The sequence below is a fragment of the Oncorhynchus masou genome, chromosome 3 (genome assembly GCF_036934945.1).
Source record: "Oncorhynchus masou masou isolate Uvic2021 chromosome 3, UVic_Omas_1.1, whole genome shotgun sequence".
NCBI lineage: Eukaryota > Metazoa > Chordata > Actinopteri > Salmoniformes > Salmonidae > Oncorhynchus > Oncorhynchus masou.
Window position 1 is genome coordinate 28,052,287 of NC_088214.1, and position 25,477 is coordinate 28,077,763.

At 46.6% G+C, this 25,477-nt stretch overlaps 1 protein-coding gene across 7 annotated transcripts in view; it reads left to right on the forward strand.

Moving 5' to 3' along the window:
• LOC135513987 (E3 ubiquitin-protein ligase RNF220-like) overlaps positions 1 to 25,477 on the forward strand; it is a 165,174-nt gene that overhangs the window by 7,106 nt on the left and 132,591 nt on the right. For all 7 annotated transcript variants that reach the window (XM_064937072.1, XM_064937106.1, XM_064937081.1 and 4 more), the window contains exon 2: positions 2,870 to 3,687. In XM_064937072.1, coding sequence (XP_064793144.1) covers positions 3,042 to 3,687 — 646 coding nt within the window. In that variant the 5' untranslated portion in view covers positions 2,870 to 3,041. The remainder of the gene's footprint in view (positions 1 to 2,869; positions 3,688 to 25,477) is intronic.

The window sequence follows — 25,477 nt, forward strand, 5'->3', positions numbered from 1 at the left end:
AAAAAGTAAATGATGATCTCTGTGTCCGTGTTCCTTCATATACATTCAGAGAGATCTAAGTGTGAATCCTCTACCAAATGACCACAACATCAACTTGCAAAACGTCTACATGTGTCTTCCACATAGATAATGTGCCTATGGGTACAAGTGTGTGTGTGTTTGTGTCTGTGTGTGTGTTCTCTGCCTCCCCAGAGTAGTTGAATGACACCGTCTGGCCCTGTTCTGTAATAAAATGTAAGAGTGGCACTTTCACGGTTGTCAACAATCTCTAAATGTACTGACAGACAAGGAAAGCACAGGAGCTGTGGTCTGAATGACGCTCTCTAACGAAACTTAAGCCACTTGGGTCTCCTATTCTTGGCCAGCAGTCATAGTTGACAGTCCATTTTTATATGTAAATTGGATTCATCTGCGTTTCTCTCCTGAAACAACCAGACGGAAACTATGTTTGACATCCCAACTTTTTACCTTAATCGGAGGGTTATAGCTTATTTTACATCAGTGCCTTTCTGATAGGAATGATATTATACTTCATTGTTGTTGACATTGCAATTTCTCAAGATGTCATAGCATTGTCACTTACAACTAAAATAATATGTTGTGTTTAACATTTCACTGACAGCTGCACCAGTCTATCTGTAGTAATCAAATTATGACAACGTGGAAATGATATCTATGACATTTCTATTATAAATGCAGATGAACCCTGTCAGTATATTTATATTGATGAGCTATCCTCAGTAGATTCTGACATCTACTATACATGTGTTATAGGTAATTACAATGTTATTACAATGCTATTACAATGTTATTACAGCGTTAGTACAACTATTGTTCATCATTAGTGATAAGGACAAATAAATCCTCATTTTTGATCAATCGGTTGTCCGACATTGATTTTCAACTTAGGCTGAACTTCTATTACTCAGTCTTATCATACACATATTTAAAACGACGTAGTATTTGATAAGACAAACATGTGGTAATGAGATGGAAGCGTCTCAAGACCTCCGGTCGGTATCAGTTTCCCGACGGCTCGGCATGGTGTGGAGCGGTGCAGGAGTGTGTGTGTGTCGGTGTGTGTCAGGCTCCAGCCCCGTGGGCTGACTCAAGTGCCCTGGGAGCACAGGATTTGCTCCTGTAGCTCCGGCACCAGGCAGCTCGGTTCTTCTCTCGGCTCTGCTCCCTCGTCTGCCGGAGAAGAGAGACATGATTAGCACGTCGGTACAACACTCAGCATACATCTGCTTTTGCCGGCTCTCGCCATAAGGGGATATCCTGTGACCTGTTATTGGATTGTCAGTCTCACTCTGAGTCCACGGCTCTGCGAGCTGATGGTTATGATAATAAAATTGAAATATCCAGGTACTTATCACTGTATTACCTGGCTATCAACACCTACATGGAGTCATACTTTAGAGGTTATCTCAGGGTAGAGATCTGATACTCAGGGAAAGACACTATGATGAAAGGAGGCATGAATGGGGCTTTAGTTATTGGTACATTTTCAAGGTGCTATTTTCCTGGATAGATGAGGGGGAAAGATGGAGTGTAATGTGATGCTTGGGCATCTGGCCAGACCTGAGCGCTGTAGTATAACCCATTTTCAACAGACATTCCCCTGACACTGCAAGGCCTGCATCCCAAATGGCACCCTATTCCCCATATAGTGCACTACTTCTGACCAGGTCCCATAGGCACTGTGTGATAATGCAAAGGGATTTATTTTTTCTGAGGGAGGCTGCATGTGTGCGCAATGTGCCAAAGCTCAGATCAGGTTTTAAATCAATTTGAATGGGTGTTCAGGACAGCTGATATCTATAAAAGATTTCTCAGCTAATTCTCATGGAGAGCCTGATGTGGGCAGATATTCTGCGTGGCTTTGAAGAGATATGGCAGGGGGATGTATACCATGCTGCAGGTTTGACCTTATCCACATGAATTGGTTCAACATTTGAGGACTTAGATAAATCAATGGTGACTTTATGATAGCATATCAACATCACTTAAATGTGTTCTGTGTGTGATATGAATGTACATCTATGGAATGTTAATACAAATGTAGATTTATAAAACACTGTATGTAGCTTCAGTTTTGCTTTGGGTTGTTATAGATGAGGTCACTACTTTTGAGCTGATGTTATACCCTTTGTTTTGGGTTGTTATAGATGAGGTCACTACTTTTGAGCTGATGTTATACCCTTTGTTTTGGATTGTTATAGATGAGGTCACTACTTTTGAGCTGATGTTATACCCTTTGTTTTGGGTTGTTATAGATGAGGTCACTACTTTTGAGCTGATGTTATACCCTTACTTACGACCACCTTCAAATTGCCCTTTGGGCTAAAAATCTTTGAAACGTTTTTTTTTTTTTTTTTTTTTTTTTGTGCCAGCGTTTCATTATTAAATCACCTCACACACTTTGTCCAATCTGACCATCTAATCCTCCTGGGAGTCTCAGTCTGTTTCACTGCTCCAGAGGTCAAGAGGTGAAGTGCAGCTAATTTATTCATTCAGTCAAATTTTCTGGCTGTGCAGATGGCAGCCTGATATGATATCACTATCACAATCCCATTGGAGTAGGCAGGCTGGGGACCCGGGACGAGTGTTCACATGAGCAGGCCCGGCCTTATCAGATTGACGAGCGCTGCCCTTATCTGTGACAGACGGTTCTGGTCCAGCTGCAGGCAGGGGAGGGAGAGATGGAGAGATGGAGAAATAAGCCGCTTAGATAGACTTGATCCAACCCCAGATCCCTCTCGGAGGAAAAGTTTGTGACTCTTCTTCAAAGAGGCTCTGTCATGTTGTTTGAAATAGTTTGATGGCTGGTGCTGAATGAAAATGACACTTCTTATGTGTCCTGTTACAGAAGGTGACCTGAGGAGGATGACCCCACAGTGAGACTGGACCCTTCCGTGAGGACCCACCTTCCCCTGACCTGCGTGTCCAGAGCCTCCTCCCGCACCCCGGACACCCCGCCCCACTCCTTTTTCTCTCAGCCCCTCCTCTGGGCCCAGGAACCCCCCTCCCCAGGTACCAGGATGGACCTGCACCGGGCCGCATTCAAGATGGAGTCGTCCTCCTACCTGCCTAACCCTCTGGCATCCCCGGCCCTCATGGTGCTGGCTTCCACCGCCGAGGCCAGCCGCGACGCCTCCATCCCCTGCCAGCAGCCCCGCCCCTTCGGCGTGCCCGTCTCCATGGGAGAGAAGGACATGCACCTGCCCTTCAACAACGGCTCCTACACCTTCGCCTCCATGTACCACCGTCAGGGAGCCGTTCCCGGAAGCTTCCCCAACCGGGACTTCCCCTCCTCCCTGCTTCACCTGCATCACCAGTTCGCCCCTCCAAATCTGGACTGCTCCCCCATCAGCATGCTGAACCACAGCGGGGTGGGGGCCTTCCGACCCTTCGCCTCCCCACCAGAGGACCGCGACGGGGCAGGGGGCTACCAGTCTGCCTTCACCCCAGCTAAGCGCCTCAAAGGCTGCCTGGATGCAGACGCCTCTCCACACCTGCGCTACACGGACGCCGAGGGTAAAGAATATGACTTTGGGGCACAGATCCCCTCCAGGTCCCCAAGTGCCCTCAAAGCAGTTGAGGACGCTGGGAAAAAGATTTTTGCAGTGTCAGGCTTATTGTCCGACCGCGAGACGTCATCAAGCCCAGAAGACCGCATCGAACGCTGTGAGTACATTTACCGGTATCTAATGTTTCACAGAGGTCTGATTAGTCTGTAAAGTAAAGAAACATAAAGTGTGTGTAATGATTTGTTATCTCTATTATCACATCATGCCTCACAAACAACATGATTTTGATATTAATTTACAAGAAAACATTGATCTAAAAACAGCACATACTATATACTGTGATTTAGTAGAGACTGCAGCACCCATTCTATGTGAGAAGTGTATTCAACTACCAGAGAATGTTCAGATAGTGTTTCACAGTGCCCATTACAAGGAACTCCACAGGTCTAATTCATAAATGAGATGGAGGTTTCTCTTGGGTAAGTGAAGTGAAAGAATTGGGGCAATTCAAATGATGGCATAACCTTTCCTGACTAGGGCGTGTTCAGAAGTATGCTGCTGAGTGAGAGTCCAGTAATATAACTGGCCCTAATTCACCCTGTGAACCTTAACTCCAAATACAGCAGCCTGTGAAAACCAAAGACATTTCCATCGGCCTGAAACTCGCACACACAGTCTGTCTGTGGTGAACGCATACACACACTCCCTCTCACACACACACACACACACACACACACACACACACACACACACACACACACACACACACACACACACACACACACACACACACACACACACACACACACACACACACACACACACACACACACACACACACTACCCTACCGATAATGTCCTCTGTCACCACCACAGCACACTACACTGATTTTCTGGTACCTTCTTTCTGCCTTTCCCCCTGTCACTCCGACTCCCACCAGCTCTGGGACATTAGCATTGGTCAATGAGTGGAGGCCATTTGGCTCTCTGTTTGAATCTGTTTACTTGGGAAGTGACTCGCAGCAAGATGGAGCACAGTCCTGTCATCAGCATTCATCATACCACTGCACTCACCCAGCCAGTGTGGAAAATGAACAGGGGATTACCCAGCTTTCCAAACTTTGGCAGGAGACATGTCTCCAACAGGAGGGGCGTTCAATCGGAGTACCCACTACCCGTCTCCCCCTACCCTCCTCTCTCTCTGCACAAGTACTAACAACTCCTACACATGTCAACACAATCCATCTGATCTTGTGACAGATTGGTGGGAGGGAGAGAGACAGAGAGCGAGCGAGATAGAGAGAGTGGGGGTCTCTCTGGATGAGCAGGGGACTGAGGCCTCATTCTGATGTTGGCTAATTCCCTGTGCTTTTTTGCCATCTTTCTGTCTCTGTCTCAGTCCATCTTTCTGTCTCTGTCTCAGTCCATCTTTCTGTCTCTGTCTCAGTCCATCTTTCTGTCTCTGTCTCAGTCCATCTTTCTGTCTCTGTCTCAGTCCATCTTTCTGTCTCTGTCTTAGTCCATCTTTCTGTCTCTGTCTCAGTCCATCTTTCTGTCTCTGTCTCAGTCCATCTTTCTGTCTCTGTCTCAGTCCATCTTTCTGTCTCTGTCTCAGTCCATCTTTCTGTCTCTGTCTCAGTCCATCTTTCTGTCTCTGTCTCAGTCCATCTTTCTGTCTCTGTCTCAGTCCATCTTTCTGTCTCTGTCTCAGTCCATCTTCAGTCCATCTTTCTGTCTCTGTCTCAGTCCATCTTTCTGTCTCTGTCTCAGTCCATCTTTCTGTCTCTGTCTCAGTCCATCTTTCTGTCTCTGTCTCAGTCCATCTTTCTGTCTCTGTCTCAGTCCATCTTTCTGTCTCTGTCTCAGTCCATCTTTCTGTCTCTGTCTCAGTCCATCTTTCTGTCTCTGTCTCAGTCCATCTTTCTCTCTCTGTCTCAGTCCATCTTTCTGTCTCTGTCTCAGTCCATCTTTCTGTCTCTGTCTCAGTCCATCTTTCTGTCTCTGTCTCAGTCCATCTTTCTGTCTCTGTCTCAGTCCATCTTTCTGTCTCTGTCTCAGTCCATCTTTCTGTCTCTGTCTCAGTCCATCTTTCTCTCTCTGTCTCAGTCCATCTTTCTGTCTCTGTCTCAGTCCATCTTTCTGTCTCTGTCTCAGTCCATCTTTCTGTCTCTGTCTCAGTCCATCTTTCTGTCTCTGTCTCAGTCCATCTTTCTGTCTCTGTCTCAGTCCATCTTTCTGTCTCTGTCTCAGTCCATCTTTCTGTCTCTGTCTCAGTCCATCTTTCTGTCTCTGTCTCAGTCCATCTTTCTGTCTCTGTCTCAGTCCATCTTTCTGTCTCTGTCTCAGTCCATCTTTCTGTCTCTGTCTCAGTCCATCTTTCTGTTCTGTCTCAGTCCATCTTTCTCTCTGTCTCAGTCCATCTTTCTGTCTCTGTCTCAGTCCATCTTTCTGTCTCTGTCTCAGTCCATCTTTCTGTCTCTGTCTCAGTCCATCTTTCTGTCTCTGTCTCAGTCCATCTTTATGTCTTTGTCTTAGTCCATCTTTCTCTCTTTTTCTCCCCCATTTCCTCTTCCTCTCATTGGGAGGGCTAGAGCGCGAGATATCGAACCACCCTTGATCAAACACATGAGAGACAAGGGTGGCGAGCTGAGACTGATCCGATAAAAAAAGCACCAGAAGAGCAGGGAAGACTGTGAATGACACACCCAGACAGAAGAAAGAGAGGGCGAGAGAAGTAGGGGAGGATAGAGGGAGAGAAAGAGAGAGAAAGAGACAGAACTCGGGAAGGATAGAGAGAAAGAGGGAGAGAACTGAAAGAAATAGCACTACTCATAAAGGATTACTTCTCATATGAGTCCTGTTTAACGAAACTGTAAACGTCAGCCCAGCTGTAGAACCAGACTTTGTAACGTGTAGTGTAGGTGGAAGAAGTGAAATAGAATGACATGTCCTTCATTTTGAGGCATTGGGAGATTGCAAAATGCAGCTACATGAATTCTCCCGGAGAAAAGCTTATGTATGTTACCAATAGCATCCAGATCTACTGCTACTGTTGCCTTAAGCTGATATTGGGGTCATTTGATTACGATATGGCCTGGTTCATCCTCACTGATATAGAGGAGATTATGGTGGAAGGGGACCAGTGGACTAGGGGACCGGGGGCTTGGCATCCCCACTGAGGAGTAAGGCGGCACGGGCGTAGGGTATGGTGAGGACTGGGAGGGGGGGGGGAATTAGTTTGAGAGCTGGAAGCTGTTTTCTGTTTTGGAGTCTTGTCTAATTCGATTAAACCTGGTCCCACCAAGGGCTCTAATGCAATTGAATTTCCAGCACTTTTATATAAGAGACTTAAATTGGGTTCCCCTTGACTGGATCGTTGGCTGCTTGCTGTCACTCCTGGAGCAGTGTCCCCTCAGTGTTAAGCCCACCAGATCTTCCCAGTACAGTCACTGGCACGTTTTTAATACGCTCTGCTGTCAACCATTAAACCTCCACATAAAGGTCCCATCATAGCATAACATATATATGCATAATATACACATGTCATATTATGAGCCATTACCAGTCAGTGTATTCATGCTACATATTTATCCTCTGAAATCAGGAATGAAAAGGTTTCTCCTTCTATACTGTATTATTTGCAGGCATCAGGACTCATTTGCCTGTTTAAAATTCACATGAATATTTACACTGAAACAGTCACATGCAGAAGCTCAGCGAAGACAGAAGAACACTTGTTTGTTTGTGAGAGTGATTTTATATTTGTGTATCTCTGTGTGTTTTGTGTGTGTGCCATTTCTTTTTTATGGATATAGTGTGTGTGTGTTTGTTCCTGTGTGTGTGTATGTGTGTGTTTTGTGAGAGTCTACATCTCCCTGTGTGAGTGTGTGACAGCTGGAGATTGTTTGTTTGTTTTTCCCCCACCACACAATTGCACAGCAGAGCTGAGCATTGAACATGACCCTGAACAGCTAACCCACTTCCACAATTCCATTCCACAAAGCACCCCAACACGCCTGACTTGGGGAGTAGGGAGAGAGAGAGAGAGAGAGAGAAAGAGAGAGAGAGAGAGAGAAAGAGAGAGAGAGAGAGATAGAGAGAAGTAAAGACTGTGTGTGAGAGCGCGAGAGAGAGAGATAGAGAAGTAAAGACTGTGTGTGTGAGAGAGAGATAGAGAAGTAAAGACTGTGTGTGTGAGAGAGAGATAGAGAAGTAAAGACTGTGTGTGTGTGAGAGAGAGATAGAGAAGTAAAGACTGTGTGTGTGAGAGAGAGATAGAGAAGTAAAGACTGTGTGTGTGAGAGAGAGATAGAGAAGTAAAGACTGTGTGTGTGAGAGAGAGATAGAGAAGTAAAGACTGTGTGTGTGAGAGAGAGATAGAGAAGTAAAGACTGTGTGTGAGAGAGAGATAGAGAAGTAAAGACTGTGTGTGTGTGAGAGAGAGATACAGAAGTAAAGACTGTGTGTGTGTGAGAGAGTGCGAGAGAGGTAAAGACTGTGTGTGTGTGTGTGTGTGAGAGAGAGAGAGAGAGAGGGAGAGAGAAGTAAAGACTGTGTGTGTGAGAGAGAGATTGAGAGGTAAAGACTGTGTGTGAGCAAGAGAGAGAGAGAGAGAGAGAGAGAAGTAAAGACTGTGTGTGAGCGAGAGAGAGAAGTAAAGACTGTGTGTGTGTGAGAGAGAGAGAGAGAGAGAAGTAAAGACTGTGTGTGTGTGAGAGAGAGAAGTAAAGACTGTGTGTGTGTGAGAGAGAGAAGTAAAGACTGTGTGTGTGAGAGAGAGAGAAGTAAAGACTGTGTGTGAGAGAGAGAGAAGTAAAGACTGTGTGTGTGTGAGAAAGACTAAAGACTGTGTGTGTGTGAGAGAGAGAAGTAAAGACTGTGTGTGTGTGAGAGAGAGAAGTAAAGACTGTGTGTGTGAGAGAGAGAGAAGTAAAGACTGTGTGTGAGAGAGAGAGAAGTAAAGACTGTGTGTGTGTGAGAGAGAGAGAAGTAAAGACTGTGTGTGTGTGAGAGAGAGAAGTAAAGACTGTGTGTGTGAGAGAGAGAGAGAGAGAGAGAAGTAAAGACTGTGTGTGAGAGAGAGAGAGAAGTAAAGACTGTGTGTGTGTGAGAGAGAGAGAGAAGTAAAGACTGTGTGTGTGAGAGAGAGAGAAGTAAAGACTGTGTGTGTGAGAGAGAGAGAAGTAAAGACTGTGTGTGTGTGAGAGAGAGAGAAGTAAAGACTGTGTGTGAGAGAGAGAGAAGTAAAGACTGTGTGAGCGAGAGAGAGAAGTGAAGACTGTGTGTGTGAGAGTGAGAGAGAAGTAAAGACTGTGTATGAGAGAGAGAGAGAGAGAAGTAAAGACTGTATGTGAGAGAGAGAGAAATTAAAACTGTGTGTGTGAGAGAGAGAGAAGTAAAGACTGTGTGTGAGAGAGAGAGAGAGAAGTAAAGACTGTGTGTGAGAGAGAGAAGTAAAGACTGTGTATGAGAGAGAGAGAGAAGTAAAGACTGTGTGTGTGAGAGAGAGAGAGAAGTAAAGACTGTGTGTGTGTGAGAGAGAGAGAAATTAAGACTGTGTGTGTGAGAGAGAGAAATTAAGACTGTGTGTGTGAGAGAGAGAAGTAAAGACTATGTGTGAGAGAGAGAGGGAGAGAGAGCGAGAGAGAGAGAGAGAGAGAGAGAAAAATTAAGACTGTGTGTGTGAGAGAGAGAAGTAAAGACTGTGTGTGTGAGAGAGAGAGAGAGAGAGAGAGAGAGAAGTAAAGACTGTATGTGAGAGAGAGAGAAATTAAAGACGGTGTGTGAGAGAGAGAGAGAGGGAGAAGTAAAGACTGTGTGTGTGAGAGAGAGACAGAGAGAGAAGTAAAGACTGTGTGTGTGAGCGAGAGAGAGAAGTAAAGACTGTGTGAGAGAGAGAGAGAGAGAGAGAGAGAGAAGTAAAGACTGTGTGAGAGCAAGAGAGCAAGAAAAAGTGAGATAAAAGGAGAGATCAAAGAAATAATGAAAAAGGAGGATGAGCAATCAGTGTGGTTTAGAGCTGAAACACAGACCCCAGCTGACTTCCTGAGCAGCTGAAATAAAAGAGAAGAATCCTTAAGACAACAGTGTCGCCACGCGGGCTTCCTTCCTGACTTGACCAAGCTATGAGCCGTACAGGCCTGTCTCCATAAATCCCCGCTGATTTACGGGGAACTGGGTGCCGAGCAGGGCCACAGTTAACCCCCACCAGCCCAGTCAGTCAGGACTGGGGTTAGCCACTGACCGACCCACCGCCTCGTCAGGCAGACGACAGGCCAGTAAGACGAGGCTAGATATCCCATCCAATGTCTGTCTGTCTGGGAGAATCAGGATTCAGTTTCTCCCACATTGTATTCAAGACCACCTGAGTTTTGGGTTTAGATTTGAGGGTCAATTACTTGGTGAGGATTCTGAACATTATCAGCTAGAGATTGTTGTGATTTAAAAAGGAATGCAGTACAGTATGTAGTTCCATCTCCATACCTGGTTCTGTGACACCGGTTGCCAGGCAGATTGTTGTTTAATGATTTACTGGCCCGTACCGTTCCCTCTCCGTCCTCGTCACCATGATTGATGCAGATTTTCATGGTTGTCATTCCTGCCTTGTAGATCTGTCACCCAACTTGCAGTTATTCCACCGTTCTTCACATCCAATGTTCAAAAGAGCAACGTGCGCTGACAGCTGTTAAAACACACAGACAGTCGGATAAGGAGGTGGGGGTTTTTCGTTCAAAGAGCAGATGTCATCAGTGTGGTTATTATTCCCAGGGAAATATTACAAACTTTGGGAAACAGTTGCAGGAAAAGCAGACAATCACCGAGAGGATCGTCAAAGAGTAAGGATGATAGTGATGATGGTGATAAGAATAGAAAATGCCCTAGATGAATAGAAATCCCTTTATATTTGAATTCCTGTAATCTCACAAGGCTCTTGAATTTTTTTGGTTTAGTTACAACAACCCCTATTCATTTCATTCTGGCAGGTGAAGACTTAAATAACCAAGGAGACATTGTCATCCCCACAAAAATCTGCTCCCTGCTCCCCCCTCCTCTTGCCCTGATCTCCTCCCCGCTCCCTCCCTCGCTCTCCTCTCCCTGTCACGGTCTAGTGGCGAGGTTAAGTTAAGTAAGAGTGTTCTAATAATTAGGCTGCAGCCCGGGTGCTCGCCTGTGTTACCCAGATGTTAAAAGGCTTGTCCTCTCATGTTGCCTCCCTGTCAGTCCCCCCCCACCTCCCCACCTCCTCTCCCGCCCAGCTCCTGGGTGATGTGGCCCTCTGGCCTCCATTTCTTTGTCTAGTCTCTTTCTGTCTCTCTCGTTGGGTGGTTGTTGGCAGTAGACAGCAGGTGTCTACCCACCACAACGCTGTGTTAAAGAGAAGAGCAGTGGGCTGTACCATTGTCGCAGCGCAATACAGATCAAGGATTAGCGCTTCCTGCCTGGGCTTTGTTGGATCGGCCACTTGAATTGGACACAGATTGGTGTGCGGCCTCGATTATTGAAACGAGCCGCTGGATCCACTGTTAGGGAAATGAACGGGGGGAAATTAGATGAGCTGCGCCACCCTCCTCCAAGGAACAGCTGGGTTCTCTGGACTAGTTAACAGCTCCTTGCAGTGCTCAGTTAAAGGAGGGACACATTGAACACAAGCCCACAACTGTTTTATCTGTTTTTCTCATATTGCCGAGCTAGAAAGAGAACTTGTTTCAGCTCCAGACAATATGAGAACATAAGTCTCAAAAGAAGGGACGATTGATGTCGTAATGTAAAACAGGAATCTTTATATAGCTAGTAATGTTGTGGTGGTATGTTTTCCCTGACAATGGGCTTTCACTTTTTTCTGTGTGTGTCTGTGTGCATGCTCGTAACTTATGCTGTGTGTGTGTGTGTGTGTGTGTGTGTGTGTGTGTGTGTGTGTGTGTGTGTGTGTGTGTGTGTGTGTGTGTGTGTGTGTGTGTGTGTGTGTGTGTGTGTGTGCGCGCCTCAGCAGTATGGGGGGCCCAGTCTCCGTCCGTTCCACTTGGCCCCCTCCATTTCATCTCCCAGGCCCCGGGTCAGCTGCATTCCCATGGTCCGGATTCCAGCCCTGCGCTGATGTCACTCAGCCTCTATAAACCCCAGTGAAACCAGCCCGCTGAGTCCAGTAGAACCTCCACAGCTGGCACTCAGTTCCGTTCCTCCGTTACACAGGGGTCAGGCTGCTAGACAGGACACCAGAAGGGCAGAACACCCTGGAGGTCCAGTCCTCCATGCCCTCTTTCCTCTCCTCCCTTTATTAAACAGGTTGGGAACAGATTCTTTAGTTGTCACTGACTGACTCACAGTGTCCAGAGCTGTTGGGTTTATTTCTCCGGAGAGCCGGTATTCCACGGCCCCCGGCCTGCCCATGCTAATGCAGACGTATTGAAAGGTCTGTCCCCACCAGAACACCCTTAAAGAACCAGGGGCTGAAGCCGCGCTCCTGCTAACAGGTCCCCCACCTAGAGCAAGGCTAGACAGACCCCCACGACAGCTGGCATGTCGTCTCTAGCACTTTTATTCCCCCTTATCTTTTATCTACATGTTTCCTATGTTCCTCTCCTTTCCTCTTTTTCTTCCCTCCTTCCCTCTCTTTCTCCTCCCTCCCTGTCTCCTCGCTAGCTCTGCCCCCTTCTTTTTGTCTCTGTAATCTAATCTTCTCACAGTTTGTGGATGCAGTCTTCTGTGACAAGCTTGTTTCCAAAAAGCCCACTTGGCAAAAGGACACATATATGTTACGCCCTTAATTTGGAATAATTCATCGTCAAGTGATTGTGGCCTCTGAAGTGCTGCTGTGAGAGGCTGCGTTTGGGATCGTTACCTGTTTTAACACACGGTTGCACAATGTTTCACAGTGTTGCAGACTGGAGCAGTGCCACAATAACACTCCTTTTTCAGACCATTACCTCACAACCACATGAAATGCACCTGTAGCTTTTGTTTCGGTGATATTTAGTCTTCACTGAAAATACACTAGAGTGGTTTTTCAGTTGCTAAATCTGGAGAAACAAATACTAGAAAACGTAACAATTGGATGTATGGGTATACAGTGAATTACCAGCAAACTAAATAAGCATGTTTCAAACCGTTCAAGTGGGCATTTCCTTGTTATTCGCACCATGCACCATCAGATGCAGAAACATTGTATAATCACAGTCTCAGCTGCTGATCACAGAACCACCATGAATAAAGAAAGGCCTCCATACTGCCACATGTTCAATCCAATCTGAATGGTCCTTCACACTGACCCACAATGCAGTGGTGCATTTGTGACAGGTGACGGCCATTAGGAAAGTGTTGCCATTCTCCCCCTAGCTACCTTCATGTCACTCACCCTCCGTCCAACCCTCCTCCCACTAGCCCCAATTAATTATTTATCAGCATGTATCATCTATTTACCTTTGTAATCCATCTGTCAGCTGGCCTATTGATTCAATCCTGCATTCTAATTGTGCGTCCTCTACTCGGCAGCTATCTCATATTGAAATCCAATAGCTGTCACTCACCCAGCCTCTCTCTGTATTAGTTACCCAGCCTCTATCTGTATTAGTTACCCAGCCTCTATCTGTATTAGTTACCCAGCATCTCTCTGTATTAGTTACCCAGGCTCTATTTGTATTAGTTACCCAGCCTCTATCTGTATTAGTTACCTAGCCTCTCTCTGTATTAGTTACCCAGGCTCTATTTGTATTAGTTACCCAGCCTCTCTCTGTATTAGTTACCCAGCATCTATCTGTATTAGTTACCCAGCCTCTCTCTGTATTAGTTACCCAGCATCTCTCTGTATTAGTTACCCAGCCTCTATCTGTATTAGTTACCCAGCCTCTCTCTGTATTAGTTACCCAGCCTCTATCTGTATTAGTTACCCAGCCTCTCTCTGTATTAGTTACCCAGCATCTCTCTGTATTAGTTACCCAGGCTCTATTTGTATTAGTTACCCAGCCTCTCTCTGTATTAGTTACCCAGCATCTCTCTGTATTAGTTACCCAGGCTCTATTTGTATTAGTTACCCAGCCTCTATCTGTATTAGTTACCTAGCCTCTCTCTGTATTAGTTACCTATTCTCTATCTGTATTAGTTACCTAGTCTCTATCTGTATTAGTTACCCAGCCTCTATCTGTATTAGTTACCTAGTCTCTATCTGTATTAGTTCCCTAGTCTCTATCTGTATTAGTTACCCAGCCTCTCTCTGTATTAGTTACCTAGTCTCTATCTGTATTAGTTACCCAGCCTCTATCTGTATTAGTCACCTAGTCTCTATCTGTATTAGTCACCTAGTCTCTATCTGTATTAGTTACCCAGCCTCTATCTGTCTGTAGCGTTAGAGAGATGGGCCAGTAATGTCACTGGTTTGAATACCTGAGAAGACAAGGTGAAAAATCTGTCGATGAGCCCTTGAACCCTTGAGCAAAACACATTTCACTCACTGCACCTATCTGGTATATGTGACAATGAAACTTTTGTTTTTCTTGTTTTTTTCTGAAGGAAGATGAATTTCAAACACCGAATGTCTCTACTCTCATTCTATTCAGTTTCAATTATTTCGTTCATCTTTCTTTCATTCTTTTTTTCCTACATTTTTTCTTAGCTAGTTCTGTTGACATTGAGGTGTCGGGTAGAGATGTGTAGCAGGCTGTCTGTCTGGTCGTGTGGAGTTTATCACACCACATAGCACACTACCCTGCACCACAGCACACCACACTGCACCACACCAAACCACACCGCCTGTCCGTGTCCAGGCGCCTGCAGCCTGTGCTTTTATAAGCCAGTAAATAGGTCCATAGGGGGGTAGTAACCAAGCAGCCGGGAGGAAATTGTTCAAGTAGGCACTTAACCAGCAGCCCCACCAGTCTCCCTCCCTCCCACTCTCTTATCATGATGGCTTATACTGTTGTTCTCAGTTGTCTTCTAACAAGGCTTTTGACATAATTGAATACAGTAGCCCTGCAGAGTGCCGATAAGTGTGTGCGTTTGCGTGTTTGAGTGTGTGTAAGCTATGTACGTCTGTGTGTGTGGGAGGATGAATAACTACGTGTGTGTGTACATACATGTGTGTGTGTGTGTGTGTGATGTCTGTCTGTAGGGCTTATATATGCACATTGGTATACAGTACATGTAAACGTATTGCTCACTTCGTGCCCTCCTCCTTCTCTTCGTCTCCTGGGCTAATCAGAGGCTGTGTGTGAGAGCCCAGCACGAGTAAACGCTGACATTTAGCAATCAGTTAACACTCACTGAGCTAATGACATCAATCAATGGCCTTTTAAAACAGCAATTTGATAATTACAATCATCAATGCTCCCCGCAGTATTCATTACCAAGCTAGGACTGATCTCAATAGGGCCTCCCTCCATTTCTCTCTTTCTCTTTCTCATCACTTCATCATGGGATTTTCCTGGTTAAATCAAGGTTTAAAAAATAAATAAATAAAGTATTGTCTTGTCAACTGGCCTGAGGTGTTTAGATAAAGCTTATAGAGATGGATTTATTTAGATATGTTTTTGAATGATCCTGTTTTCTAATATTAAGATTAGGAGCATTATCTATGTTGACTCCTGTCGGGTTGTTAAATGCTAAACACGCTGTTCAATTTGTGTGTTTGCATTTCTTATGTAAAAAAGAGGAAAAGGGTTGTACAACTAAAATGTATTCAACCAAAATGTGTCTTGCACATTTAACCCCTCTGAATCAGAGAGGTGCGGGGGGCTGCCTTAATAGACAATTAATGGTTAAACGGATTACTTAACCACAATGTAATATATTTGTCTTTAGTATCGTTTGGTCAGTTTCCAATAGTACACTACTGTTATTTCTCAACAACAACAAAAATGACTATTTTAAACAACCTCTGTTTAATTTTGGGGTGAGAATTGATATAATACATTTACGCATCTTTAGTAACTCAAAGTGTGAGATAATTCCACTGGTTCATTTGGTGATGTGCAGCCTGGTGCAGACAGCAGGTTTGTTTTCATTATGATGGATTAGCAACAATTATTCCACAGCTGTAGAAAATCAATTTCATTCGTCACTTGTCTCTCCTTTCAAAATACTTTCCGAGATGAAACCGTGGTGTCAGAAGTAGGAGGCACGATCCTTATGTGTCATCTTGTTCGGTGATCAGTGATTACGTTGTCTCGTCTGAGAGTCTCTGAGAGTCGTGATGCTTGTCGTTACTGCGGGGGCGCGGGGAATTGCGCAGAAGTTTATTTATGTGACACATCAAAGGGAAACAGCGGCCGTTTGACTAACCTCTCAGCGTGGTGTCCACGTCTCAACCAGTGCCTCCCCCTTCCAACCCAACAATCAAAGATGAAAACTGCCCCTGGGTTGCTCCTCAGTGGGTCATTTTCATCACATTTGTTGTGTGTACCAGCCAGCCAAACAGAGACAATTTTGAGATATAGAGCTGAAAATTGTTGCTTTTGAAAATGACACCTGAAAGTGGTGAGTTGGGGGCTAATCTGGACTGGGGTCCTAGCTCTCTTCTCTTTATAGAGTGGTCCTGTTTGGCTACACGTGGCTGACTGTGGCTCTGTCTGAGTTAAGCCCTGCAACCCACCTGGCGTGGTGTAATCCTGTAGTCATGTCAGACTGTGGCAGGCTCCAGCACTCTGCGGGTTCCATTTCGATGTTGGATGTCTAATATCGCATCCCCGTGGTAAAATGCTCGGAATTCTGCCCTCCTGGAAAGGGGGGGGGGGGGGGTGCTGAAGGGTCGAGGATGTTGGGGGAGGGGGAGATAGAAGGGAGGCAGGGGGCTTAGAGGAGCAGAAGAGAGAAAATCTGTCACTTCTCCCAAAGCAGACACCCTTCTGACCTCCATATATTGATTTTCCAGTGCTCCCTCCAAGAGGAGGAGTGGTGTGTGGTGGGAGAGATGGAGCGTCAGGAGCAACACAGTATGGCTCCTCTTCTCTACAAGTTAAACACAGATCCCTCGCTACCTCACCAGCAGAAAAATATCATAAGCTCAAAGACAAGACAGAATGTATAAAAGATAGCAACATCTCTGTGTGTACCAGTAGGAAGTGTGTGTGTGTGTGTGTGTGTGTGTGTGTGTGTGTGTGTGTGTGTGTGTGTGTGTGTGTGTGTGTGTGTGTGTGTGTGTGTGTGTGTGTGTGTGTGTGTGTGTGTGTGTGTGTGTGTGCGTGCGTGCGTGCATGCGTGGGTGTTCGTGCGTGCGTGCGTGTGTGTGTGTGTGTGTGTGTTTGTAGAAAGCCAGTGTTTCAATCTATTTCTGGCATATGGTGTTGTCTTGATGTTCTTAGACAAGCAGATCCAAGCTCTCAGTTCAGAACTCCCTCTAGTTCTCTTTACTGGAATCCCTCCGATAGCCGGGCTGCACGGAGCCGCCTAAGGAGATCCAAGGATCCTTCAGAAGAGGACATAACAGAGCTCGCATGTAGAAACAAGTAGAGCCAAGGGGAAAGCGCTCGCAGCATCTCTCTCTCTCTCAGTGCTCCTGTCTTACTGGTCGTAAGCCCTCTCTCTCTTCTCTCTCTGACACTGGACAGGGACAGTGTAGCAGTAGGAGAGACTGATCCTGGTGAGGAAACTGTTTGTTTAGTACACCCTGACAAACCTGCCACCAATGACGCACAATGCTTTCGAAAATGTTTCAATATTACAGTTTGTTTCTTTTAGATCTGTTGAGATTCTGTTCAATAATGTCAAGAAAAATGGAGGAATTCCATGATTTGCTTGCCAAAAGATAGTGGTTTCAGTGTTTTCCATACACACTACATTAGGTTTTTTATAAATCAAACTGTTATCATTGGTAGTTGATACTGTGAAGCCTCATATAAACATTGTATAAATACCATGATTATAATACCCTGTTTTCCTTTAAAAGAGAGTGTAGCTAAGGCTCCTTAGCTCCTAAAGCTATGGCCCACGGTGTGTCTTCCAACAGATGTAAACCCAACGTTCACTTAGAAAAAAGACTGACTTTGCAGCAATGTCACAGCAACAAACATTATTGTATCATGACCAGTGGAGAGAAGAGGTCAGGTGTTCACTGGGAGGTGACCTTACACCGTGGTGTCCGTGGTAATGGCTGACTGCTGGGGCTGCTGGGGCAGGGCTGGACACGCCAGGTCGTCTCGGACATTGGCGGTTCACAGGTAACAGAGGGCATGCTGGGGAGAGGTCCTGCTGGGTTGTAGCCCACTGTCAGTGCTCTAGTTAAATGACCGCCAGCTCAGACCAGGTAATGATGATCTGATGAGATCTGAGAACATACTGTGATAATATGAAGTGAACACCGGTGCCCTGGGGGTTTTACTGAAAAAGCAAACAGAGAAGACAAAAGTGCATTTGAAAGTGAAATAGATGTAAAAGGGAGAAACTATGGGCCCGGCTGGTTTGAGTGTGGACTTTAATTTGTGTTGTACAGTGGAGTGAGTGCATTCGTGTATACATGTCTGTGTGTTAATCTGACCTGTCCTCTGTGTTGGTAATGTTTGTGGCCCCCCAGGCCTCTTCCTCCTGTATTAATACTATTCCATCGATATGGTCGGCCATGTGGTTGGGGCTTTCTGGTTTTGGGTGTCCTGCAGCAGGCATCCATCATCCAGCCGACAGAGCCCCCCTGCCAGTCAATAACCCAACAGAATGCTAATGGTGACATTTAACCATGGCCTGACAAATTAACCAAGGCTACTCAACAAGGGTTAAATATTCAGCATCCATTCCTAACCTCCTCAACTGGTCTGGCCTGGCTACACAACTGCCTACTGGTTTGTATAGGTGGAGCATGGAGTCCATAGAGATATATAATAACAGTGAAGAGGGTAGAGGCAGAGCCAGGGGGAGTAGGGGTGCTGACGATGCTGCAGCAACCCATGATATTATATAGATTTTTTATATTTATATTAAAATTCCACAAAATGATTGAACTAGGCTTTAATTATTCCTGTGTGAGTGGAGAGAAATAGCCGCCCCACCCGGTCGACAGCAGCCCCACCCCGTCGACAGCCGCCCCACCCGGTCGACAGCAGCCCCACCCCGTCGACAGCAGCCCCACCCCAAAACATCTTCCTGTGGCCATGGGTACAGGCATAAACCTTCAGGATTCTAACCTGGAATGTGCTGGATCCCATATAGATATGTAATACTAGAGCGGTTATGTCATAAACCTTTGTAAGTCTAGCATTTGTTCTCTATGCTCTATTTCATTCTATTCTCCCTTTAAAGCCAACCCACAGAGGGAGAGGATACTGGACTTTCAGCTTGCCATTATACACTTGACCATAAAATAAGATATGTTAGCATGTTAGAGAGGGGTTAGTGAATAGTGATGATACATAGGCACGGTCCCAGTGTTCACCTTTAAGGATGGTCATGCAGTAGATTTCAAGGGGGTTATGTTCATGCACACACAGGGTTAGAGGAGCTGATCACTTCCCCCTCCTCCTCTACTCTCTCTCTGATCACTTCCCCCTCCTCCTCCTCTACTCTCTCTGATCACTTCCCCCTCCTCCTCCTCCTCCTCTACTCTCTCTCTGATCACTTCCCCCTCCTCCTCCTCTACTCTCTCTCTGATCACTTCCCCCTCCTCCTCCTCTACTCTCTCTGATCACTTCCCCCTCCTCCTCCTCCTCCTCTACTCTCTCTCTGATCACTTCCCCCTCCTCCTCCTCTACTCTCTCTGATCACTTCCCCCTCCTCCTCCTCTACTCTCTCTCTGATCACTTCCCCCTCCTCCTCCTCTACTCTCTCTGATCACTTCCCCCTCCTCCTCCTCTACTCTCTCTGATCACTTCCCCCTCCTCCTCCTCTACTCTCTCTGATCACTTCCCCCTCCTCCTCCTCCTCTACTCTCTCTGATCACTTCCCCCTCCTCCTCCTCTACTCTCTCTGATCACTTCCCCCTCCTCCTCCTCTACTCTCTCTCTGATCACTTCCCCCTCCTCCTCCTCCTCTACTCTCTCTGATCACTTCCCCTTCCTCCTCCTCTTCTCTCTCTGATCACTTCCCCCTCCTCCTCCTCTACTCTCTCTGATCACTTCCCCCTCCTCCTCCTCTACTCTCTCTGATCACTTCCCCCTCCTCCTCCTCTACTCTCTCTCTGATCACTTCCCCCTCCTCCTCCTCTACTCTCTCTGATCACTTCCCCCTCCTCCTCCTCTACTCTCTCTGATCACTTCCCCCTCCTCCTCTACTCTCTCTCTGATCACTTCCCCCTCCTCCTCCTCTACTCTCTCTGATCACTTCCCCCTCCTCCTCCTCTACTCTCTCTGATCACTTCTCCCTCCTCCTCCTCCTCTACTCTCTCTGATCACTTCCCCTTCCTCCTCCTCTACTCTCTCTGATCACTTCCCCCTCCTTCTCCTCTACTCTCTCTCTGATCACTTCCCCCTCCTACTCCTCTACTCTCTCTGATCACTTCCCCCTCCTCCTCCTCCTCTTCTCTCTCTGATCACTTCCCCCTCCTCCTCCTCCTCCTCTACTCTCTCTCTGATCACAGATGGCAAATGTGTCAGGAGGGAGAGGGTTGGTTACGATCAAAGCCCCCAGCCAATACCCCTCCCTATCCAACCCATGCCCACCACCCTCTCTTCCTCTCTGGACTAGTCCATGGCTAGGCCGAGGGTAGGATCAGGGATGGAGCAGCAGGCACTAAGTGTGTCTTCCACATGAAAGTGTCCCTCGGCCTCCACTGTCCTCCCCTCCTCATAGCTAGACCAACAGCCCAGCCCTCCTGCCTCCTCCCCTTTCCCTTTCTCTCTCTCTCCCTCCCTTTCTCTTTCTTTTTCAGCCTGTCCATCAGTGGCCTTATAAATAATTCATTGCTCTTTCCCTGATGCCTTGTCACCTTGCCTTCTTATTCGCCACCTTGTCTCCTTCCTCTCAGTTCCCCTTCTCTGTTCTCAGTGTAGTGGAACACCCCAGGAGCCCGCTTGTCCGGGACCACACACTCTCTCATCCTCACCCCCCTCTCCTCCACCTCCTCCTCCTCTTCTTCTTCCCTTTCTAGACTCCTGTCTCAGTCAATGGTCATTAAGTCAGAGATGGGGGTCCTGGTGGGTTCCATTTGTAGTTTGCTGTGTTTGTGGCTGGTAATTAATAGCATGCCCTTTTAACTGGACAGTTCCTTCTAGATTCATGTTGTTTTCTACCAAGGGCTCCGGGATTGGGAGGGAGGCAACGGCTTTTTGTTTGATCTCCGCATTCCTTATCATATTTTGACTTCCTATTCAGTGGGGAGATGTTGTGTATGGATCAGCTTTAAGAGGTGTGGCTTGTTTCTTTAATATTCTCCTCTCGGATGCCTGTAAGGAGGGAGTGTTGAGTTGTCCTTTTTGAACTTCTCGGGTGTTGAAGAAGTCACTTGATTTAATGCAAAGCGCTCCATAGATGAAGGCAAATCGAACTTCATTGCCCTCTGGAGAGCCTTGTGGCTACCAGGCTGTGCAGCACTGTGCTCTCTGCAGGCAGGCAGGCAGGCACACAGACCTGCAGCAGGCTGGAAAAATAGAGGGAGAAGAAGGAGTTGTTTCCCCACTAATTTTACTGAGCAGAACCACAGACTTCCTGAACATTCTCCTCCCCTCGCTCCTCACGTCTCCTCTTGTCCTCCCAAGGGGCAGCTCTCTGCAAGAGAACATTGGAAAACACTGAAAGCAAAGCAATCGGAGAGCTTTAATCTCGTCACTAATCCATCTCTTCTCTCAACAATTAAACACTGAATTAGAATCAGAATTAGTTCAGAACTTCTTCTAAACATCAAAATATAAGTTTGCATTGAAAACCATTAATCATATGAATGATTAATGTTTCCCTCTATAGAGTTTAGTGTAGTGATAATTTGATAGTGGGCATCAGAGGGCTGTGTCCTGGCTGATGCAGTAGGGCCGGCGGTGGAGATCTTGGGCAGGACCCCTGGGACATTGATATGCATCAAATGGAGGTGTGTGTGTATGTGCGTGTGCGTATGCATGTGTGTGTGTGTGTGTGTGTGTGTGTGTGTGTGTGTGTGTGTGTGTGTGTGTGTGTGTGTGTGTGTGTGTGTGTGTGTGTGTGTGTGTGTGTGTGTGTGTGTGTGTGTGTGTGTGTGTGAAAGAGAGAGACAGGTGGGACAGCCCATACTCTGGGATGCATACAGTAAGCAGGACTACTCGTTGTGTGTCCCTTCGAGCATATGTTTGTCCACCAAGCCCTCGCCGGCTCCACGACCTCAGATGAGTCTGTCTGTGTTACTCACAGCAATCTTGTCAGGCGACTAAAAAAATGTCCCCTTCACTTTCGCAGCCAGCCACACAACTGCTATTCTTTATTCAGCTGAGGCCCTGCTCGGTTAGTGCAAAATCAGCAGCGGCGCCCTGGCCCATAAGAAGCAGATCAATCAGGGAGCTGGGTGATGAATTAGAGGTATCAGCAGCATGGAGGATGCTAAATTGAGCCAGCAGGATGCCACTCTGCTGCTGGCTTGCTCTGGGGAGCAGGGAGCTGACACCATACAGACACAGCCTGAGTTGTCCTTGTATACCCCCCCATCCCCTCCATGCCGCTAGCCGCTTCCCTCCTCTGTACACACCCACAGATTGTCTCTCGCTCACAAAAACAAATACACAGATTTAGACATACACACATAAAACACAGACACACAACACAAATGTCTGATGTCAAGTACAAAGTCCTTTCAAAAGAAGTTGGAAGAGGCCAGACTGAGCATTTGTAGAAGTTTCTATAAGGGTCGAACAAAACAGAATGACAATAACAGTAGTTCACCGATTTATTTGATAGCATCCTGTCACGACCATTGGAAGAAGTGGACCAAAGTGCAGCGTGGTGAGCGTACATTTTCGTTTATTTGAATGAATGTCGCCAACAAAACAAGAAACGACCGTGAAGCTTCCAAGGGCTATAGTGCCACTAACAAAGATAAGTACCCACACTGAAAGGAGGGAAAAAGGGCTACCTAAGTATGATTCCCAATCAGAGACAACGATAGACAGCTGTCCCTGATTGAGAACCATACCCGGCCAAAACATAGAAATAAAGAAACATAGAAAACAAAACATAGAATGCCCACCCCACATCACACCCTGACCTAACCAAATAGAGAAATAAAACGTCTCTCTAAGGTCAGGGCGTGACAGTACCCCCCCCCCCCCATGGATCATCACTGGAAGCTTCTTGCTATGGATCATCACTGGAAGCTTCGTGCCATGGATCATCACTGGGGGCTTCTTGCCATGAATCATCACTGGAGGCTTTGTGCCATGAATCATCACTGGAGGCTTCTTGCCATGGATCATCACTGGAGGCTTCTTGCCATGAATCATCACTGGAGGCTTCTTGCCATGAATCATCACTGGAGGCTTCTTGCCATGGATCATCACTGGAAGCTTCTTGCCATGGAGCATCATTGGAAGCTTCTGGCCATGGATCATCACTGGAGGCTTCTTGCCATGAATCATCACTGGAGGTTTCGTGCCATGGATCATCACTGGAGGCTTCTTGCCAAGGATCATCACTGGGCTGGAGAGACACACAGGAGGCCTGGCTCTGGGAGCAGGCCCAGGACTCACAAGGCTGGGAAGAAACATAGAAAACAAAACATGGAATGCCCACCCCACATCACACCCTGACCTAACCCAATAGAGAAATAAAACAGCTCTCTAAAGGTCAGGGCGGGACACATCCACAAGGGAGGCACGTTATATGGGGCATGCCTTTCATATAATATATTTTGTGATAGTCTAGCTTTAGTTTAGCTTATGAGTTAATGAAAAACAGTATAGGACCTTGGAGACATAAAATAAGGAATAAATAATATTTAAACTCTATTTATTATAAGTGATAAGAGGATTCAAATCCGTATGAATTAAAAAGAGATATAATATTGTAAGGTTGAATAGGAGTCTTTGTATCACTGAGGGGAAATTGTTTCATAAAATGTTAAACAGGTTGAACTGTGAGGAATGTGGTGTCTTGGCTCTAAAGGCCCTAAGGTTAGCAGGGGGCCCGTGGCTCTATCTGTCCCAAGACACCTCGTATTGCAGTTACCGGTTCCACAACAAGACCTGTAGGCTATAGGCTGAATGTAGCAGAGAAACTGGGCTCCACATACATACCAGATTAAATCCCTCTCTCTCTCTCTCTCTCTCTCTCCCTCTCTCTCCTAACCTCTCTCTCTCCCCCTCTCTCTCCTAACGTCTCTCTCTCTCCCCCTCTCTCTCTCTCTCCCCCCTCTCTCTCTCTCTCTCTCCTCTCTCTCCTAACCTCTCTCTCTCTCCCCCTCTCTCTCTCTTCCCCTCTCCCTCTCTCTCCTAACCTCTCTCTATCCGGCACTAAATTCATCGTAACGATGACAGCTTCGTTACTACGCTGCCCGCCTTGTTTTGGTGTAATTCAAACGACAGCTTTAGGACTTTTTTAAATTTAAGACGTCCTGTAATTACATGGGTTTTAGCATATGTAGGGAGAGAGATATGATTCATTTTCAGAGTGACTGGGGAGCCTGGGTGAGAGGGAGATAAAGCACGACTGAGAATAGAAAAAAAGAAAGAAAGCGAGAGGGGGAAAGGAGCGAGGGAGAGGAGAGATATGGTTTGGCAAATAAAAGAGGAGCGCCGTGTTGCTACAAACTGTTCCCCTTATTATGCCTCATTAAAGTGTGGGCCGAGATAAGGCTACACGAGGCCATGAATAAGATCTACGGTCTCACTGTTCTGTTAGCAGGCAGGGAGGCAGGCAGGCAGAGCAATAGGAGCTGATACTGCCTGGGAGCCGTGAGTGGCTCTTTGTGAGCCGCCACTAAAATAATGTCTCCTTTTCTCCAGCGCTGACCCCGGGGAGGGGCCTGAGCGATAGCAGATAGCGGAGAGCCCCTCTGCGCTAATTAGGGGAGCTTTTTAACGAGGACAAAAAGATGTGTAGCGCAGGGGAAACTGACAGGGCCCGTTAATCCAGCTCTATTGTCAGCGCAACAGGGAAACCATGTTGGACAATCACCCTGGGAGACTAGTCATAAATCCTATACAGGTCCTGTTAGCTTACCTTCTTCTTTCCCTTCCCTCGCACACACGTACACACACACACACACACACACGTACACACACACACACACACACACACACACACACACACACACACATACACATATACACATACATTCACGCCTGCACACACACTCTCACACAAACACAAACACGGGCCGACCGCATTTGCTAGATTCTATAAAACAGGGCCCAGATGATGACTGATGCCTTTCATCACAGAAGCCAAACAAATCCACAGCCAATCAGACGCAGCGGCATAAGTAGTAATTTGGTCCTAATTACCCAGAGTGCTAAATTACTACCTGGAGTTGTTGGGCTGATTATTGAGGAGGGCCAATCTAATCGTGTGGTGGCATGACACTGGCCAGCTCTGTTCTGTGGTAGAAAGAGTCATTATTTGGCTGTCCTGTCCAAGCTCCTCACCTGGTGCCTCTGTAAATCACTATTACAGCACTATTACATGCTAATGAGACCACATTGTCATTTCCAAAGGGGCTACTCTAGTTTACTCCGGGTCTGGGCCTGTCTGCTGAAGATATTAACAGAGTTGTGAGAGTAAGGCTCTGCCCCTCCATGATAGAATAGGCATAGGAGACCTCTATGTTATCCTCCATGCAAACACAGTAACACACACAGCCCCGGTCCTGGCCGCCTCACCCCTGCTGGTCACTTGTCATTCCTCTGTCTGGCGTGCCTCGCTCTAACAGGCATGTATATAGGCCACCTGCAGTTAGAACAGTGGCCTAGTGGTTAGAGATGTGGCCCACTGAAGGGCCTAAACATGCATCTTTCCTGATAAGCACCATGATTTCCCTAACTACCACTTACGTCCTCCAAAGCATTGCCTTTTCACCCCTGATGATAGTGATGATGGGGCTGGACAGCATGAGAGTTGACGGTGGGCGGCCAACAGGCAGC